General features: G+C 29.9%; 1 protein-coding gene across 2 annotated transcripts in view; it reads left to right on the top strand.

The window, feature by feature from the left end:
• Positions 1–20934, top strand: part of LOC107440853 (major facilitator superfamily domain-containing protein 4A-like) — a 38123-nt gene that overhangs the window by 6374 nt on the left and 10815 nt on the right. The window contains exons 2-5 of one of the 2 annotated variants that reach the window (XM_043047832.2): positions 11264–11459; positions 13172–13384; positions 15668–15776; positions 19265–19371. In XM_043047832.2, the coding sequence (XP_042903766.1) occupies positions 11264–11459; positions 13172–13384; positions 15668–15776; positions 19265–19371 (625 nt within the window). Of the gene's footprint in view, positions 1–11263; positions 11460–13171; positions 13385–15667; positions 15786–19264; positions 19372–20934 lie in introns of both variants that reach the window. The other variant, XM_043047831.2, reaches the window with a different exon arrangement.

Raw genomic sequence — 20934 nt, 5'->3', positions numbered from 1 at the left:
GAGTGAGCATTATCAGGTTGTTCAATTCAGATTCATGCCCTAAAAACATGATAATATTTAATTTAAACTCAATTAGGAATTAATTAGGCTGGCCTTCTCCATGACTATAAATAAGTCACAAGGTCAGACTTTTGAGAAAATCAGTTTAGTATTGACTAAACAAGTTTTTAGTCATGGACAACTTTATGTTGGCCTGTCAAGAGTTAAGTCATTTGACAGCCTTTCAGTAATTGCTCCAAGATGCCAAATCTATAATTGTGTTTTCAAAGAAATTCTAAATGCTTAGTGTTAATTTCTTACAGCTTTGCAGAAAAAAAATGTTTTTTGGAAACTTCTATTGGCAGTAGGCAAGGGGAACTGCCGAAATCAAAACTCCCCGGGGGTTGGCGACTGTTAGCGAGCAGGGGGCGGAGCCTCCTAATATATATATATATAAATCGTGTTCTTTTTTTAATTGTACGTTACATTATTGTCCCTATTATTTTCAATACTTCCTAAATTACCCCGAATTCATTTATTCACAATTGTGAATTAATTTTCATTTACACGTTAAATTAAAATTCTATAAACTGAATTCAAACAATATTTCGATTTAAAAAGAAACTTACTTATCAGTAAGTTAAACGATAATTGAATTATTATTATTATTTTTTTGATGGTATTTATGTTTTGAAATCCTAAATTAAGTGATGAGTGATAGCAAACTGTCATCACTTTTCCGTCTTCAGCATCTTTTATTATCAAAATATAAAATCAGCAGACTCATAGAATGAAATGTGTTTCATAGACACGTTTGCTTTTAACATTTCTGATGAATGTACAACACGCGCCGTATTTTAATAGTTTATAAAATTCTATTCTTAGCTATTTTTTTTTTTAATGTTTAAAAGATAGACTGACAATTATTTCCTTTTATTTTCAAGTAAAATAATTTATAAGATATAGAAATACATTACTTTAAAAAAATAATATCTTAAATTTATTTATCAAACATGAAAATCCTAGTTGCAATAAAACCAGCAATTTTAATTGAAATGACTAATAGGACTCTAAATTTTATTCAAGGTATATTAACAAAATACTTTTAATCAAAATGTTTCAATATTTTATGAATCTTGAAACAAATGACTTAAATTAGCAATAACTTCCGTAGAAATTGGAATTTTAACAAATGAGTCTTTAGAATGTCAAAGTTGACCATGTAGTTGCATTACTGCTGTCTGTAGAGTGGCCCGCCTAGTACTTTTTTTATACAAGTTTAACAGCTACTAATTACAGGGATGAGATTCTTCCGCGGATTTCCGCTTTTTCTTAGATTTTTCCATTTTTCCGCTAATTTCAGCTGAAATTTTTTTTGCACAAGTTAAAATATTTTATGAGGAATTTAATTTTCCGCTGAGCGAAATTATTAAAGTCCTCATTCCTTCCTCAGAAGTTTCTCTAAAAATCATTTCCTTGGGATAAAACTGGTTGACCTTTACACAGGGATGAGATTTTTTTCGCTTTTGTCTCTCGAATTTCAGCCTTTTTATCAAAAACTCAAATTCTCTAAAAGTTTGGGTTTTTTTTTATTCATTTATAAATATCCCGTTTTTTTTTAAAAAAAGATTCAGTCGTTTAAGTCAAATTATTATATTTATTTACGATTTTCAAAGAAAAACAGAAAATTCAAACTACATCCTAGCTGCTAATCCTTCCGCATGTTTACTTATATTAGCTATTTTCTCCGATTTCACGCACAGAAATAAGATTTTCCGTATTTTTTATCCGTCGGCGGGATAGCTCGTATTTTCGTAATTTAGACGTCGCTGCTTCTGGTATTCTGGAGAGAAAGCAAACAAAAAAAGCGAGAAAAAAATAGAGGTGGATTTGTGGTGAAAATATTTATTTGCTCATTCAATTAATCTTGTAAATTTTTATTTATTGTGTAAACAAAAAACAATTCAAACAAGCCTTTTATAAATCAGAAGTCCAGACTCTGCAAATATCTCGATTTTTATTCACGCGATTTTAATATCAATCATTGATTTTCGTATTATTCTTATTTACGCTTTTTAAATATCGTACATTATGACTCGTATTTACGAGATTTGAGAATCTAATATCATGTTTTGTACTTTTGCATTTTTAAAATCGCGATTTTATTATCAAACATCGATTTTCGTATTTACCTGATTTAAAAGTTGAACGTTGCGATTCTTATTCAGGCCATTTAAATAGTGTACATCGCGACTCTTATTTACGAGATTAAAAAACCAATATCGCGATTTGTATTTACGAGCTTTTAAAACCCTATGTAGCTACGCGAGCTTAAAATCCAATGTCGTGATTCGTTTTTGCGGTTGTAATATCGCGCGATTTTAAAATTATGCATCTTGATCTAAAAATTACGCATCATGATTTGTATTTTCGCATTTTTTAAATTCGATGTAGAGTTTCATATTCACGTGATTTAAAAGCCTCATATCGGGATTTATAATCACATGGATTACAAGTTTAAACAAAAATTTGACAAAAAAAGTGCGATTTTTATATATATATATATATATATATATATATATATTCTTGGATTTCCTCTTTTTTACTTTTTGACTACTCTCATCCCTGTAATTATTAAAAGATCACTTTTTTTTTAAATTTCAATGTACTGCCTGTACATTTTTCAACACGGGTTCGTAATTTTCAAGCTTAATAATTGTAACTTAAGCCACGACGGGGATAATGATTGTCCAATATCGAGAGTTATAAAAGAAAATATATATGTTTTTTTAACAATCAAAAAGAATGAAAATTCTAAACTTTATTTTTCTTTTGGAATAACATTATGTAAATCATTTGCTCTTTGTAAGACTATTAATAATGCATAAATAGAACTGTCGACTCGTCAAAGTAAAGATAAACATTGTCTAAATATATTATGACTTTCAGCAAATCTTATCTAGTTTGAAGCGGTTTTATTGAGCCATTTGAAGACACATTAACAGACATTCATAAACTTGATAGAAGAATTTAAGAGCATCGAAATAATATTCTGACAAGCACATGAAAACTTTAAACAATAGTAAATAATTGTGTTGCTTAAATTTTTTGTGTAATTTCAAAACTGTTTTTTTTTTTTAAATATAGAAGGATAGGTTCACCAACCCTAGTAAATTTTTCTCATTCATCATCGTTTTCCTCCCTTAAAAGTCGATAAAAAAATACGAACTTTGTTGAAAAAATATACAATTATTAATATAATTAATAATCTGTATAATGTAACTATAATTATTAATCTTAACGAAAGGAACGGATACAGATATGAGAAATAAGAAACTGTACTTGAACAAAAAATACATGTAATTAAGAATACAAAATGTGCCACATAATAAGAAATAAAAAAGATGAGAAGTAGTTTTACTTGTTAATTGCATAAAACAATAACTTCATATAACATAACAATTCAAACTCTAAGACTTTCTAATTTTCGGAAGTTAAGAAAAATGCTATTTATATCTGGCATCATGTAATCAATTTATTGTGTTTTAATTATATTTTTATGATACTTTTGACACGCGAGCTTATAAAATGAAAATTATGATATATATATATATAGAGAGAGAGAGAGAAATGTATATAAAGAGAAAAATGAAGAAAATTAATAAGTTTTACTTACTGAGCATAAGCTGCAAGTATATAGAACTCATAAAATAAGTTAAAAATATAGAGAAAACACTGAAAATAATAAAGATTATATTAAAAGAGAAGAAAAAAAATTATTAAAATAGAATATTTTGAAAAAATATTTTTTTAAAAATTATTTAAAGAAACATGTATATTAAAAAGTAGGAAAACAATATAATGGAAAGATATAATATCTTCATTAGCTCACACAATTATATCCGCATAAAAGAGTGCTTTCTAATATCGTATCAATATAGCCGAAGCTAAAGGTATCAATTCAATAGTGTGAGGAGCGTTTAATGTTTTATTTCGTATATATTTTTTACTTAATGTGTTCTATTTTCGTTTTAATTTTTCTGAGAGCTCCTCAAACTATATAACTCTTCTAGCTTTTTAATATATATATATGTATTCACATTTTTTCCCCACGAATTTTCAGTTCTCAATCTTTATAGTTTTATCCTTTAAATAAAAATATCATAAGATTTATACAAAAATTACTACCCATCGGTTATTAATACTGTAAAGCTGTCAACAAGTAGATCAACGGCTGGTTCTGGCTACTGATAATACTCATACGGGCATCAAGTATGAAAATATAATATACAAAGCAATAGCGATATTATTGTAAATGTTGCTTCATTTTATTTGGGTCACAGAAGTATTGACGCCAATGTTGAAGAAAAGAAAAAAAAACTGATATTTTTTTGACAATAAAATGTGCTCTCATTAGTCATAGGTGTTGATTTTTGTGTGGGTATTAACCCGTAAAAACAGTAATAAAAAAGAGAAGAAAAAAAAAACTGGATTTATCTGAACAACTTTTGATTTAATGATCGGAACTTTACGTTCTAGGACTCTAATCTTAATGGTTCGAGGGAGCAACCTCAAATATGCTAATTAATTCGCCCATACGATATTTTCAGTTACAAAATCAGACGCAGAAACGCATTCATTTAAGATACAATCTTTTCGGAGGGTTTCTTATAGTCAGCCAATCCATAACAGTATGAAACAATTTTTGAACTCATATAGAAAAGTAGTTTTAATCCGGGATTTTTGTAACTTCCTAAAAAATGCTCCAAAAATATTGGCACAATATATATTTATTATAATAGAAATACAATGTACCAAGGAAAAAAAAATCTCGTTTCAGTCGTTCAATTATTGACATTATTATATTATTTAGACGTTAATTATTTTTCTAAAATCGAATAGTGTAGGGGAGAGTGGGGTCAATTGTAACAGGGTACGATTGTAACAGAGCAAAAATTTCGAGTGTCGGGTTCTTGATTTGGTTCTTAGGTGGCGCACAAGGTATATTTAATAAATCTACATGTACACCCCTGCTGGCAACCATTTTTATGTACTTTTGAAAGAGTTACATCGCAAAAGATATTTTCCCGCTACGCAAGTACTTTTTTTGGTATTAGAATATTATATTGTAACAAAGTAATTTTGTTTAAACAAATAAAAATTNACAATGAAACCTCGACATTAAGAGCTCGAAAAGAGACGCTAAGTATTTCGCAATGTCGAAAATTGAACACTTTGCTAATATATTTTTTTAACAATTCATTCAAACTAATTGCTCTACCGATATTTTAAAAGTTGCATAACTTGTATTTATTTAAAGAAACACAAACTTCAAAATGATGTCAATTTATTTGCTTATTCATTGGATTTTATTTTTTCGTTTCGTCATTTCCCTTTTCTGATACATCTTCAATAAAACCTCTTTTTTTCTTCTTATTTCCAAATATACTTAAGCATCATTGTTCTTCATAACTACTTCCTCATAATTTACCATTTTTTGGGGGGTTCATTGAGATAGCAAGGTCTTTCTTATCTTGCGAGAAAGTATCTTCATCTATGCACTCACGTTGCATGCATGCTTCTTTAAAAAATATGATTCAATCGAATTCAATCAATCTCAAATCTGATTCAGTCAATCTGATTGAAAAATCGATGATTCAGGCAAATCGATTGATTCTGTACCGACACTCTTTCTTATCAGGGTAATCAAAATATATTCATAAAATTGTACAAGAAAAAAGAAAGTTTTAAGAATTGGAATTGAAGAAAGCTTTTAAATCCTTCAGAATTTAGGGTAAAAGATATGAAAAAGAAAAATATTTAATTAAATCAAGGGTTGCCGTAAAATGCATTTGGTTGAAATAGGTTTTTCTCTATTAGCAAAACAGCAAACCGTAAGAATTATTATAAATTAGCCTAACTTAAGCAATAATAAAAAGTAGTACAACAAGATAGATTAGAAAAGCAGACGACGCTTTTGGAACTGTTACGAAATTGTTAGTAGGCTCCTCTACAGTGACTCCAGGGGTCTGTCCAGACATTTTGTGAAGGTCCGTTTTTCGTGAAAAAATTACTCACATTCTTTCAACCAGGGTCCGCTTTTGTGAATTTGTGCAAATAGGGTCCGTTATTGCAAAAAAAACTTTTTCAAGGAGTTTTTAAATTGTAAAGATATACAAGATTATGCTCAACACTGTAAAATTATAATTAAAAAAATTAAATTTTAAAAAATAAACAACAATTGTTGCTTCTAAATTAGAGATGCAACATACTAATATTTAGTATTTAGCCTATACTGCTGAACGTAGAATATTAATTTCGGACGAATAATGGAAGAATCGTCTGCCGAAGACAAAACTTAATTCGTTTACATCCATCTTTCTTGTTTTCTGCCCTGGAAAGGGTTTATTCGATTAACAAAATAATAATAAAGATTAACAAATTTGTGAAGGGTCCGATTAAAAGAAAAATCATTTTGTGAAGGGTCCGTTTTTAAGTTAAAATATTTTGCGAAGGGTCCGTTTTTATGAAAAGATATTTTGTGAAGGGTCCGTTAACGGACCCAAATTTCTTCTAAACTGACCCCTGGACTCTAATTCTGGGGTTCTAGATTGATTCAGGCCGAGTATATGTGTAGAAAATCCAGGTGGATCGTAGAATGGCCCACCCTGTGGCGCCAAACTAGGTTTCTGGAAGATATTTCGGCGAGATATGTTGTTGTTGTAATTTAAGTTTTTTTTATTATATTAAAAATATTTTAATAAATTTGTAATAATTTAAATTGTTTTTCTTATAATAAAAAAACAACGTTGATCCATGTAATAATCACCAACTTGGCGAGATTTCAAAAAATTGCCATGGGGGGGGGCTATTCTAGGATTTTACCGAAAATCCAATGCGGAAAAGTCTAAAACATAGTTTTTAATGAAAAATGTTTAGCAATCGTTACGGATAAAAAAGTGAAAAGGTTTGAATTCTATAATTGTCAAAAGAATTTTTTCTGCATAATTAGTTCTAATTAGTCCATGAAACATCGTCAGAACGAATGGAATTTTTTTTTTTGGTTAGAAATGCTGAAAAAAGTTTCCTGATATTTAAATAAATGTCAGTTTTTAAAATTAAGTGAACCTTCAATTCAACATTCGATACAATACACGTTGGCAAAAATTTGATTTTTTTTTTAAATCTCTTCACTTTTTCATTAAACTATTAAATAACTATCAACCATTCATAAAACTATTAGCCATCATAAAACTATTAAATATGTAGATTATATCTAATGTAGAACTGTATATTTGCAAATTACGTTAAATTAAATCATTATCTTCTAAGGTAAAAGAAAAAAGTGCAACATCATATTTACTGCTTCTCTCACCTACAGGGGTTGGACAAAATAATGGAAACACTTTTATATTAATAGATTTTTCATATTTCTCAGGAAATGACTTAAGAGTTAAGTCATTTCCTGAAGAGTTAAGTATTTCCATTCATTAAGAGGACTTTAGTTACTCATAGCTCAATTTTAGACACATTTTTCTCAAATTTTATAGTAATAATTTTGTAATTAATTTTAAATTGCTCCAAAAATTTAGTTTCATTTTATTGATCATTTTTCAAGATATAGCAGAAAAAAGCAAGGTAAAAAAAAATTAATTATTAAAATGTCCATAGTCCATATCTCTATAAATAATTACACATATGCACACACAGATATATATAAATATATAAAATGTGTGTGTATATATTAATGGCAATTACTGCCCTTAATAACCAAACAACAAGTTACAAATTTATTGTACACTTTTTGGGCATGAAGTGCTGAAAAACATTATTTTCCGTTTGTAATTTTTTGTCGGTCCCTCAAACCTCCAAGAGTTTTTCATTTCACTGATAAGTATGAAAAATCGCATAATGTAAAGATTTAAAAATTTATAAAATGTTTCTTTAAATATTTTTTGAGAAAGATTAAAAAATGTGTTATCATGGTAGTCCAAACCCCCGTACCTTCTGTCAGTAAGTAAATAGAAACATATAATTATTGCTTAACAAGAAAAATTGAGCTCCGAAGATGATCATTGAGTTTTCAAGGATATATTATTTATCTAAAATAATTGCCAAAAACGAATGTGTAAACAAAAAACAGAGTGTCCTCGGAAAGAAAAGGTGATGACAAGATTTCTGCGCTAAAGCTAATTAAACCTTTTTTTTCTTTTTTTTCAAAATAGGGTGACACCATCACTTTCTCGGAATGCAATAACACTTTAATGATTTGTACTTCAAATGAACAAAAAACACTTTAAAAAAAAAAACAACCTAATGCGCGTGCACGAGCAAGATCAAAATTATTACATATCCTGAATATGTACTTTATTTACGTCGCACTAGAGCTGCTATTGGAGACGATCTGGAAAACATCCCGGAGGATGATCCGAAGACACGCCATCACAATTTTTTCATAACCACTTCCTCAATTTAGACATAGATCTAAAGGGGAAGGACATTTTTTCCAGATCCGATTCTCTAACCACTGAACATGTACTGGACAGCAAAATTGTGACTAAATATAGCAGATGGAGATTAAGAAATTGTGTGCCCAACCAGTCGTCACTTTTTTCGTCAAAAATGCGCCTCTTTTGCTGTTTATTGTTATTTTTTAAATAAATATGGAATTATTATGAATATTTAACGAAATTATAAAAATTACTTTATTTCCACGCTTGTATCTGAATATGTTTCTTCATTTTCGAAATGAATCTTATTATTCTTAAAATAATTTAAAATAATCATAAATATGGAATTATTATGCATAATTTATAATATTATGAAACAACTTTATTTCAACCTTGTTTCTTAACATTTTACTACATTATTGAAATTTAATTCTAAAATGAGAAATTCTTCAAAAGTTATGCTCTACATTATTAAATATAAACCATGTGTTTTTAATTGTGCCGAATATTCAATTTTTTTAAAAGTGTCCACGTGTTTTAAAAAGTGTCTATTGTTAAAATTGCTACAACTGGCTAGCACCAATATATCTTAATTTTGCCCTATAATATTAATGAAATGTAATGAATGCTTGTGTGGTCGGCTCAATAAATAATCTGGCTCTTTGCCAGGCTAATTGGAAAGGTTATCAACATTTTCTATTTTGACTGATATTTTCAGTGGTCTTCCTCTCCATGTAGCGCAAATGCGGATTAGCTCCATCAAAAAGTCCTACACGAAGGCAAATTTCTCCCACTACTCGATCCAGGAGTTCCCTTGTCTTCTGGATTGGTTTCAAAATTATAAGGCTACGGAGTTGAACATTAGTAGTCGTAAACCCATAAAATTGGGTTGGCTGTTTAACGACGGTTATAAAGAAATAAAATAAAATTGGGGAGTCTACCGCCGGCTGTAGACTCCCCGTGTAGTAAATGGTGACTGATGCATGTTAAATCTGTCGAGTCGCAAAGTCCTCCATGAATTCGAATTCCGCATCCGGCTTGCATCGACCACAGTGCTGACGTTAAATATCCTCAGTGGTAGATGGATCATGAGTTAGAGTCCCCTTGCCGTCTGGCTAACCGTGGGAGGTTCTCGCGGTCTTAATTCGTTTAAATTCTTCAAGAAATGCTCAAAGGATTATTTTATAACTTTAGAGGTGTTTAGTTCGTGCGATTTTTCATGATTAGCAATAAGATTTAAAGCTTTCAGATGCTTAGAAGACCTACAATAAATTCTGAAATAAGACAAGCATTTTTGAGCACCCTATGCCAGAAAATCAATCGAAAGACTTGGAGAGAGACATGAGACAAAATTAAATTGCAAATTATAATTCCTTTAACAATAATCGTCCGGAAAGTAAACTTTGACTTAGCAGAGAAAGAAAACATGTCAAAGAAAACATACTTATGTGGGGTATGTTATACCGATTTCACTTTTAATAAATCTTGTCTAANAAACGGACCTTTCACAAAATGTCTGGACAGACCCCTGACCGATTTCACTTTTAATAAATCTTGTCTAATAGTATAAGATGAAATTTGTATATAACCGTTTATCGTTTTGAATTTTCTTTGAAGCAATACAAAAACTACTTATAAAAATTGCTTGAAACTTTTTTAAATTTTCAAGATATTCAAACAAAGCTCATTAGTTGCTATATCTATATACGATTCGCTACAAAATTATGAGAAAACTTTTTTTTAATTTTTCGGCGCATAAGCAGTATAAAGAAACTAACTTAAATCTTAAACCTATCTTGCGCAGTTTTTTAACGAATTTTTTTAAAATGCTAAATCAATAATTTTGTAATGAATCTTAAATTTTTACAAAAATTTAAGATTAATTATCAAAAAAAAATTACATTCGCGTCATTCGTGTGATATCTTCCTTTTTAATACTAATAACGCGATATTTTGTCTAAACATCCTTTATCTTTACACGTATTTAAATTTGAAGCTGAACGCACGTATTGTTAACTACACCATAAATAAAATATTTTATTTCTTACATGTTCAATTTTTAATGAATATAATTAAAAGATTTTCTCGTTCAGTCTCTCACCAGTGGACAAAAAGTTAGAGTTTTAAATTACACCCGAAATATGTAACGCATGGAAAATTTATTAGAAATTTTAGTTTTACAGTTAAACCCCGTTACAATGAACATGGTTTATAGTGAACTCCCGGATATAATGAACGAAATGTTCGCTCCCATGGCCTTGCTATTCACATATAATATTATTTTTTTTTTGTGGATATAATGAACCAAAAGAAGAGAGAAAATTCGGATACTATGAACTTTTTTCTGTCTTCAACTGATTTTTTTCTTCATTTTTTGGTAACTTTGAAATTTCTACGTAAAATACATATACCGATTTTTAAGACCATCTATTAAATGGAAAGTAGCCATAAGCATTTTTTTTTTCTTCTTATCTGCTTTTTTTTATCTCAATTTTCCATTCCTCAAAAAAGGCCATTCCTAAATTTTTTGTACGCAAGACGAAGAGTAATATAAAATAAAAGTTTTTTTAAATTAAAATTTTAATAAGTAATTTTATCGGTCATTTATTTAAATAATGTGTAATAAAAAAAGAGTAGTTCGGAAAAATCAGTTAAAATTATTTGTAGTGCGGATATAGTGAAATCCCGGGTATTATTTTTACTCAGTTTAATACCGATTTTTTTTTTATCGCAGCGAAATATCCTCAAAATCTTGCTTATTTACTGTTAAGGAATGTTTAAATTCTTGAGATTATATTTTTAAAATACTTACCACACGTTTGTTCCCCCTATAGGTTTTCCAAGGAACTAATGCTGTTGGTCGGAACAACAATGATGGCATTGTCTATGGCGTCCATCCCACTATGCAATGCCTTATGGGCCTTGGCCATTGTCCTGGCAGTTATGGGATTTTTTATGGGTACAATCGACACGGTGGCCAATGTAACAATGATCTGCATGTACGGAAAAGATGTCTCCCCTTTCCTACAGGTCAGTGTTTTCAATATATATAGATCNATATATATATATCTATTATTTTCAATCATGCTTATAGAAAAAAAAGATCACGATCGCCACAAAACAAGAACTCAGTAACAAATCTCGTCTTCAAGTTTTGCATACTATGTCAAAACTTTTTGAGACCAAATTAAAGCATTATCTTAAAAGATCTTAAATCCTATTACTTTTTGTTTTTTTTTAGTATTTTTATCATCCATCTTCCCTTCCATAATTTACCAAATTTTGTTTCGTTGAAACATAAATCCCCTAATGTGTATACTTTTTTTTTTGTTTACATTTTAGATAAGGTTTCTGAAAGTACTTATCAAGGGTTGTCTTTACGGAATAATATTCGTTTAATAAATGGTGTTTTATTTCAGTTACAATTCAAAATGAAATAGACTTATCACTTTTTTTTTTAAATTTCTTTGACTTATAAAAATTTAATTTAATAGTTGCTATATTATATTCTAATTAAATTTAGATTGAAATAGTGCCTTTTTATATATGATAACATTTGTTTGACATAATATAATTTTAGCTTTGCAGTTACTAATTTCAATTCTAAATAAAGTTTTATCGAAATAAGCTTAACAATTTTTTATACTTACGATAAAATTCGTTTGACCTATGTAATTTTATTTTAAACAATTAATTGAGGTATCCGACAAGTTTCGACAACTTTTTTTTTAAAATATTAATGTAAAATTTTAAAAAACTAGTTTATATGTTTCATTATGTGTATATAAAACTAGCAGAAAAATTATTATTAATTTATTTTTTGTTAAAAGCCATTTTTATGTAAGAAATAATTTTTCCCCCTGTTATATTAAACACTATAAAAAAAATATTGCCCAAAATAAAAAATCCTTCGAAGATTTAATTTAGAAGACTATCAACTATGTTTTGAACTATCATCTTAAAAGCAATTGCATATACTCCTGAGTTAGGGATCTGTATAGTTAAAAAAGCATATTTTTAAGAATTTCCGCACTTGTCTTTGCGAGAAAACATGCATAAAAAGAAAATTCTACTTTTGTTTGTTATTCAATACACATGCGTGCTACAATCATAAACACTCATAAAAAATGGTAGATAGTTATTTTAAAAACAGTATGAGATATAAAAGGGGGTGTAAAATGTGAAGGGAAAAAAAACTGATTTCGAGAGAACGCATTTATAGGATTTAAATCAATAGTCTATCCAACAGTTATCACCGAGCACAAAAACTGCTATAACTTTTCGAATAATTAGGGTACAAGCAAAAGTAAAGTATTAATGGAAAGCTACGACTGCAGGCATTTTAAATTTATAATAAACCCAATTCCTAAAATTTTGTCCAAAATCATGTTTTCGCACTTGTCAGATACCTTAACTTATTATAAGTTGTTAGTTATGAGTACTGAGTTATCATTGTAAAGATTCTCAGAGGTAGCTTGAACCCCTTTAAGCTTCAGATCCATAATAAAGGTGGCTGGTGCGCAATGAAGGCGTCAATGTGGTCTTCGCCGCCGTGCACTGCAACGATCGGTTGCGGGAATCCCTTAATTCGCTAATAAATATTGTTTGAAATAAATAAATTATATATTAGATATTGTGGAAGTCGTCATTAACATTCACAGTAACACACACATATATGTATGTGCTAATTTGTCATATAATTTTAATATAATCGTTCTAAATGCATTTCGATTGAAATCTAGGCTTTGCACTTTTTTTATGGAGTCGGTGCCTTTCTCAGCCCCATGATAGCTCAACCTTTTCTGCTGAATGAAGACTGTTCACCATTTATTTCAAATGACACCGAACCTCTGTTTCCGGAAGATGAGAATGAAGTTCTGCCAGCATCGACACTGGAGGAGGCCAGGAACATGACAGAAATCGATTATGCCTTCATTATTATGGCTCTCACAATGGTAATCATCTTTCTTATACTAATAATGATGGTGATTTATAACTGATCGTCTAGGTAAATTTTCTATTCTGCACACTGCTTGAAAAGCGTGTTTAGGAAAATGTAAATAACTCTAAATACGCGTGTAAGAAAATGAACATGGTGCGAAACGTGCGTTTAAGAAAAAGGACATAGGTCGAAATGCGTGTTTAGGAAAATGGACATAGATCGAAATACGTGTCTAATAAAATGGACATAACTCGAAATGCGTGTTTAGGAAAATGGACATAGCTCGAAATGAATCTTTAAGAAAATGGACATAGCTCGAAATGAGTGTTTAAAGAAATGGACACAGCTTGAAATGAGTGCTTTAAAAATGGACATAACTCGAAATGAGTGTTTAAGAAAATGGATATAGCTGGAAATACGTGTTTAAGAAAATGGACATAGCTGGAAATATGTGTTCAAGAAATGAATAAATTTCTATTGGATGAATTTCGTTGCTGGTAGGTTTTTGCAGTTTAAGTAGGGTTTGACACAATTGCCTATTACTCGGATGCCTGACACCGTCTGTATGAGAAAAAAATTACAAGAACTCAAATTGATTGACAAATATAATGAATCAAAATAATCATCATATATTTTTAAAAAAAACTAAAAATAATATAATAAATATATTGGGTCATCAATTAAGTTCCCACCGTTTTTCTTTTCTTTCTAAATTTTACATTTGCAGGACATTAAATTATTTTTGTGTAATATCTTATAACATTTATTTTATGTTCGGGTCAATTTATGTTCATTTTCTAATTATTTAAATAAAATGTTAAGTGGAGAAAAATGACGATTTTCGATACTTTCTTATCTTTTTGCTTTTAATCGAGATTCTAAGGCCACAAAAGCTGCTTGTGACATTTGTGTAGTGCATGGAATAGATGCCATAGCTGAATAAATCGCTTGTAATCGCTCTATTACGTATAAAAATGGAAATTTTGGCCTCAAAGACGCATCTGGTACCGGTGTGGCTGTAGTTTGATTCAATGAAAATTTGCGTCAACCGTCAAGATAGCTGGCAGAACAAGGCTCTTTCATTTTTAAATTTTAAGAAATAAAAAAAACGCAGAAACTTAATTTTCATCCCACTATATTTTTTAGAATCCTTGTAGGAAAGAAAACCAAAAGAGGTATCAATTTCATACCTATGGGTGGAAAGAACAAAAATCGTTCTCGTAATCTGAGGTTTACTGATTATTATGATCAACTTGATGTTCACAGTGTTTAATTTTCCAATAAAGAACTAAGTTTGAAGTATAGTCCTTTTATCTGAAGATCTTTCTGGAGCACTGTCAATGACTATGGTTGCGAGGTTGAACAGTTTCCACTAGGGGTGTTACTTTGGACAAGTTTCGACAGGTCTCAGCAAGAGACATATCAAAAGGTGTCCTCTCTAAAATGTGCTACATTTTGTTTCATAACAGCAGACAGTTCTGTAGATGGACTTTTAACACTAGAAAGACTGAAACTTAGTATATACCTATATTGCCCAAAAGCAGTCAAAATGACTGGATTGTAAAAGAATGTGTAAAGAAATTTGTTTAAAATTAATTTTTAATATTTTTTATATTATTTACAGTTACATAACAAGTTAGTAATAAATAGTAACACTAAAAAAAATTATATGTTGTACAAAATTCTGTGAAATTGTGTCATTATATACATTATTGCTTTTCTAATTGAAATTAAAAGCACAGTCAAAATGACTTCCTTAGGCATTGTTTATCCTTAGGCATTCCTTAGGTTATTCCTTAGGCATTGTTAGTCTATTGTTTATTACCCTTTGGCAAAATGGGTCTTGGTTTGGATGTGATGTCATCCCCACACTTTTCAACAGTGTTCAAGAGTAATAATAAGCAGTGCGCATGCGTCGTCATTGCATGCGTTACTATGGCGACCGCTGCTGCTTTTCTTTTTCTTTTCACTAGCAGGCATTTCTAATGCACTTACACAATAATAATTTAAAGTATTTTTACATTCTTTTTTACTTTTAATGTATAATGACTGTCTTGACGGTGATTTCAATATAAATATGAATACTGAAGAAGGAAAAGTATTTTGTGAAACGGCTTACATAGGCAGGGATATGAAAATCAAACATCAATTGATGACAGTTTATGCAACCCATGATTTGAAATGTTTAACGGAGACCATCCAGAAGGAAAAAGCATTTGACTAAAGGGTATCCAGTGATGGTAATAAGGCGACACAACTTTTTTGTTGATTTTTTTAAAATTTTTTTTCATTTCAGGTTCCAGTCGTTTTGCTGGCTTTTTCACTTCTTGGTAAGAAGCACTGCTTGCAGTGGATGGGTGGAGGATCTAAAAACAAAGATGAAAAGCTGACGAAAGATTACGAGAGTATGGAAGGCGAGTTGAACACTCGTTCTCTAAGTTATTTTTTTTTCTTTTTAATTTGTCCTTTTACTTTGGTTTCATCCCTTTGTTTCTATTTGTTCAACAGAGCCGTGATGGCTCAGGGGATAGAGCGCTCACCTTAAAATGAGTTGAACCGAGTTCGAATCCCAGCGATGGCTAGTCGATACGAATTCAGCCTCCGGGTTGCACCGACCTCTGTTCTGACGTGAAATATCCTCTATGGTAGACGGATCATGGGTTAGAGTCCCCTTGAAGTCAGGCTAATCGTAGGAGGTTTTCCTCTTCATGTAACGTAAATGCGGGGTCAGTTCCATCTGAAGGTCCTCCACGAAGGCAAATTTCTCCCAATACTTGATCCAGGAATTCTGGGTTGGTTCTTCTGGATTGGATTCAAAATTACAAGGCTACGGAGTTTGCCCTTTTTGATGGAACTAACCCGCATTGCGGCACATGGAGAGGGAAACCATGAAAACATCCCACGGTCAGCGTGACTGCAAGTGGACTCTAACCCATGATCCGTCTACCACTGAGGATATTTTACGTCTGCACTGTGGTCAGTGCAAGCCGGGGGCGGAATTCGAATCAACCGGCCATCGCCGGGATTCGAACCTGGTTCACCTCATTGGAAGGCGGAAGCTCTATCCCCTGACCCACCGCGGCTCATGATGGAGTCTTTGTACGAAATCCAATCATTAAATCAAAAGTTATTGAGGGATTTGTGTTTTTTTTCTTTTTCCTATTTCTTTTTTCGTGCACTGCACGTAGCATTATTTCATTTTAGAGTTATCATTTATTCTTATTTTATTATATTTTTATGCTTTACTTCCCATTTATAATTTTATTTATTTATTTTCTATTAACGTACAGGATGTTTTGTAATTCCCCCATTTAATGAATATTTTTTAAGAATTTATCAAAAAATGAAGTACAAAAGGATATTTATTTATTTTTTAATTTTCTTCCTCAGTTTTTTTTCTGATTACGTTTCATTTTTATAAAAAAAGGGGATAAAATAATCCACGTATGTTTTATGACATTTTAAACAATTAAATACCACATTTTGTGATGTTCATTGTGTTTAATTTTTTTAAACATTGCCCGTAAATTCCAAATCAAATTATATAACTTTTTTTTTATCTCATTCTAAAAGAATGATGTTGCATTCTCAAAAAACGAAGATTTTATTCTCTTAGCACGTGCGAATGAAACACGATATAATAATGTCAATGATTAAACAACGTCTTAAAAATAAATGAATACGAGCAACTCACGTTTCTCAAATTCAACGTATTATGTTAATTTTTTATCTGCAACATTCACGCTCATAGGCTCAAGCTAGAATGAAATCAATATAAACAGCTTTATTTATTTTTTATTTATTCATTTGTTTTTTACCGAGACAAAGATCAACCAAGGTTAAATTCAACAATTTTTGGACTAGATTCAAAAGCAGGAAAAACTATTCGATTTTTTATAGAATTTCTGCAGATTCTGCTTTAAACTTTTGAGACCCGAGTTTTAAATAATGGCGAAAAATGTGATTTATATTTAGAAATATGTAGCTGGAGTGGCTCATGCGATAAAATATTTTTTTAAAAATAAATTCTATTAATTAAACCAATTAACTTTTAAATAACTTTTAATAATTACATAAAAAATAACAAATTTTAGTTCTAACTTTAGTTGTAGGATATTTTTTTAAGTATATTTCAAATCAATTTTTATCTCAACAAAAGGTATATTTTTCCTTTAGATATATTCCAAGATATTTTCGATATATTATATTTCGATTTATTTCGATATATCCAAGATATATATTTCGATTTATTTATATTTATATTTAGATATATCCAAGATATTTTAGATATTTTCCTTTTTACATATATTCCAAGAAATTAGGTAATACAATCCCTGAAAAACCTATTTGCATAGCAAACATGGAACAAACTTTAAAGAGTCATCTGGAAATAAACTGGTTTTAATTTTTTTTAATCCCTCTTTTGCTTCGATTGGCCTAAATAAGTATGAATCGGAGTCTGAGATCGTTTTTGTTCCTTTTCAGATAAATATCAGCTTTCGCCGCTTAATTATACTTGGTTTTTTAAAAAATTTTTTACTGATTGAGAAAAAGTAACTGTTTTATACAACTTCTTAAGACGGTGTATAATATATTAGACAAAATTTGGTAGAATTTTATTACTTAAAAGATAATATTTTCTGAGTTCATGTGCCTTATATGTGTGTGAAAGCATTGTATGAGTAAAAATATAATATGTTTTCTCACAATGCAAAATCATAAGAAAGGTAAAAAATTCAATTCAAGCCACCTCTTAGACATCTTAATATTTTATTGATCTTCTAATTTTATTAATTTTAATTCATAAGATTTAAAATCTTATTAATTTTATTAATCTTAATATTTTATTAATCTTAATATTTTATTAATCTTAATATTTTATATTCGGCCATCTTACTATTTTATTAATCTTAATATTTTATATTCGGCCATCTTAATATTTTACTATTTATGTCTAGTAGATTTTGTTTCGTGTCTATTTTACAATATGCAACAAATGCTAAAAAAAAATAATTAAAATTTGCAATTCTTTTATCTAATAATTAAAAAATAACCAACAAAAAGTTAATTGAGCTTAACTATTTGAATTTTTATGGAAAAAAATATATTTCAATGCATTCTTGTGTTTACGTACCTCTATGCTTCATATTTCTAAGTGAAAATCGCTTTTTCTGCCATTGTTTGAAGGAGGTAAAGAACAAAAACCATTAACCTTCGTCTACTGGAGATATACAGTCCAAATTATTAGACACTCTATTAGATTCTATGTGAAATCTTAATTATCAGGTGATACTCTATACAGCTTTATTGTTTTTTACGTGACTGTTTGCACTTGTTTACGTTCGTGTATCAATGGGTTAACATTGTAATGCAATACGTTAAAAATAAATACAAATAGGAAGCATAAAGAACTTGAATAAAAACCCATTACATGTATGTTTAAATATAAGAGTATTGCCTATAAACTGCTGCAAAATATGTCATTATTGAATAACCACAGTGAGTTAATTTGAGTTAATGTGAGTTAATTTGATCTAATTATTATAATATTCGAAAATAATACCTGATATAATATTTTATATTTATCTAATATATCGTCAAATTTATGTGATATATCGTCTCATTGAACCCATTGATACACTAACTTAAACAAGTGCAAACAGTCACATAAAAACAATACAGCTGTATAGAGTATCACATGATAATTAAGATTTTACATAGAATCTCAGAGTGCGTCTAATAATTTGACCAGGGACTGTAAGTTTGCCGACCTAAGTTAAATATTTTTTGTTGCCACTAGAAGGAGTTCAATAAAAACGATTCTGTTAACAAAAATATGAAGGGTGGTAATTACGCAACACTCTGAAGTACTAAATGATATTTGTTGTTTCAGATGCGGAGAATCACTGTGGATCAGATCAATCCCCTAGAAGTTTATATCAAGTGGTGATCGTCACAGTTCTTTCTGCCATATTAATGTTCCTTTATGATGGATTGCAGGTCACAACCACTTTATATTAACTATTAAAAACTGCATGCTTTAAATGCGAACATGTGAATCACCAAAAATTACACTTAATATGATATATATATATGTATATTAAAAGCCGGAAAACCAAATAGTGAAAAGATATAAACTCACACGCTTATATCCTATCCGCAAAACGGAGTGTTTTCTTATATTGTATCAAATATAGCTAAAGCAAAATATGTCAATACAATAGTCTGAGGAGCACTCCAAAAAATTTTAAAAAAAATAGTATAGAGATTAGATCTTTTCATTATTTTGTTTTGCGACTTTTTAAATTTTTTTTTAAAAATATTTATGACAAGAAAATAGATCAAGATGGTCTAAATTCTGTCAAATAAAATCTCTGTCGCTCTGTTCCTTGATTGATACATTGGTAAGGATACCCTGCCTCCAAAAATGCTATTAAAATACAAAGGAAAAATGTTTTGTTAACCCCCTCGTAAAATACACGGAAATAAGAGTAATAACAGCGCAATCTGCTATAATTTTTTTTTTAAATTCTTTTTTTTGAAAAACGCATGGGAAATGTTTGCGAACGAATCATTGCTGAACTATAGAACATTGACGAGAAAAACTTAAAAATGCGTAAAATTTTGGTAGTATTTTTCTACCAAAATTCAATCAAATTTTTTAGAATTTTCTACCAATGTTCATTTCAATAAAAATGTTTGAGTTATGGTGGCTCAGGGAATAAAGCGGTCGCCTTCAAATGAGGTGAACAGGGTTCGAATTCCTGCGATGGCTGGTCGATATGAATTTAGCATTCTGCTTGTACCGACCACAGTGCTGACTTAAGATATCCTCAGTGTTAGACGGACCCTAGGTTAGAGTCCCCTTGCCGTCAAGCTAAAAGTGGGAGGTTTTCATCCAATGCTTGATCCAAGAGTTCCCTTGTCTTCTGGATTGGTTACAAATTGACAAGGCTACGGTGTTGAACGTTAGTAGTCTTGAACTCAAAATTGGATGCCGCTGTATAGCGACGGTTATAAAATAAAATAAAAAGTAATGAGAAGTAAAAAATAAAATGTCAAAATATTACTAGGTTGTCACAAGGTTATAGACAGGTTGTCACAAGGTCAAATTATATGTTGTATTAATTTGAATGAAGCAGTGTTTTCAGCTTTTTTACGTGCTTTATTTTTATCTATACCATGTCCATGTTATTCAATACATATAGATTGTTTGTTTTTCTTCTTCGTGTTGCCCCGAAATTTTCCACTAGGGCCTTTTTTTCACGGGACAAACCTGTATCTCCACTGATACCGATTGAAGGAAGAGAAGGATCAGAGATACTAAATAAAACTGAAAAGAAAAGTTGTTACTATAAATAATAATTCCTCACCTAATAATTTCGTTAAATTGACCATGAGACGAAGACTGGGAATTAAAATTCATTGATTGACCTCTGGAATTACTTATGTGATTCATCTCAATTTCTCGTGTCAGTTACAGTTAATGTTTTATTTATTTATTAGAAACTAAAACTAATAAAACTAAAAGTAGACATCACGTTAATGTATTATTCATGAGTA

Source organism: Parasteatoda tepidariorum, chromosome 8 (genome assembly GCF_043381705.1).
Source record: "Parasteatoda tepidariorum isolate YZ-2023 chromosome 8, CAS_Ptep_4.0, whole genome shotgun sequence".
Lineage (NCBI taxonomy): Eukaryota > Metazoa > Arthropoda > Arachnida > Araneae > Theridiidae > Parasteatoda > Parasteatoda tepidariorum.
Note: the sequence above shows the minus strand (reverse complement) of the source record. Positions and strands in the feature narration are given on the sequence as shown.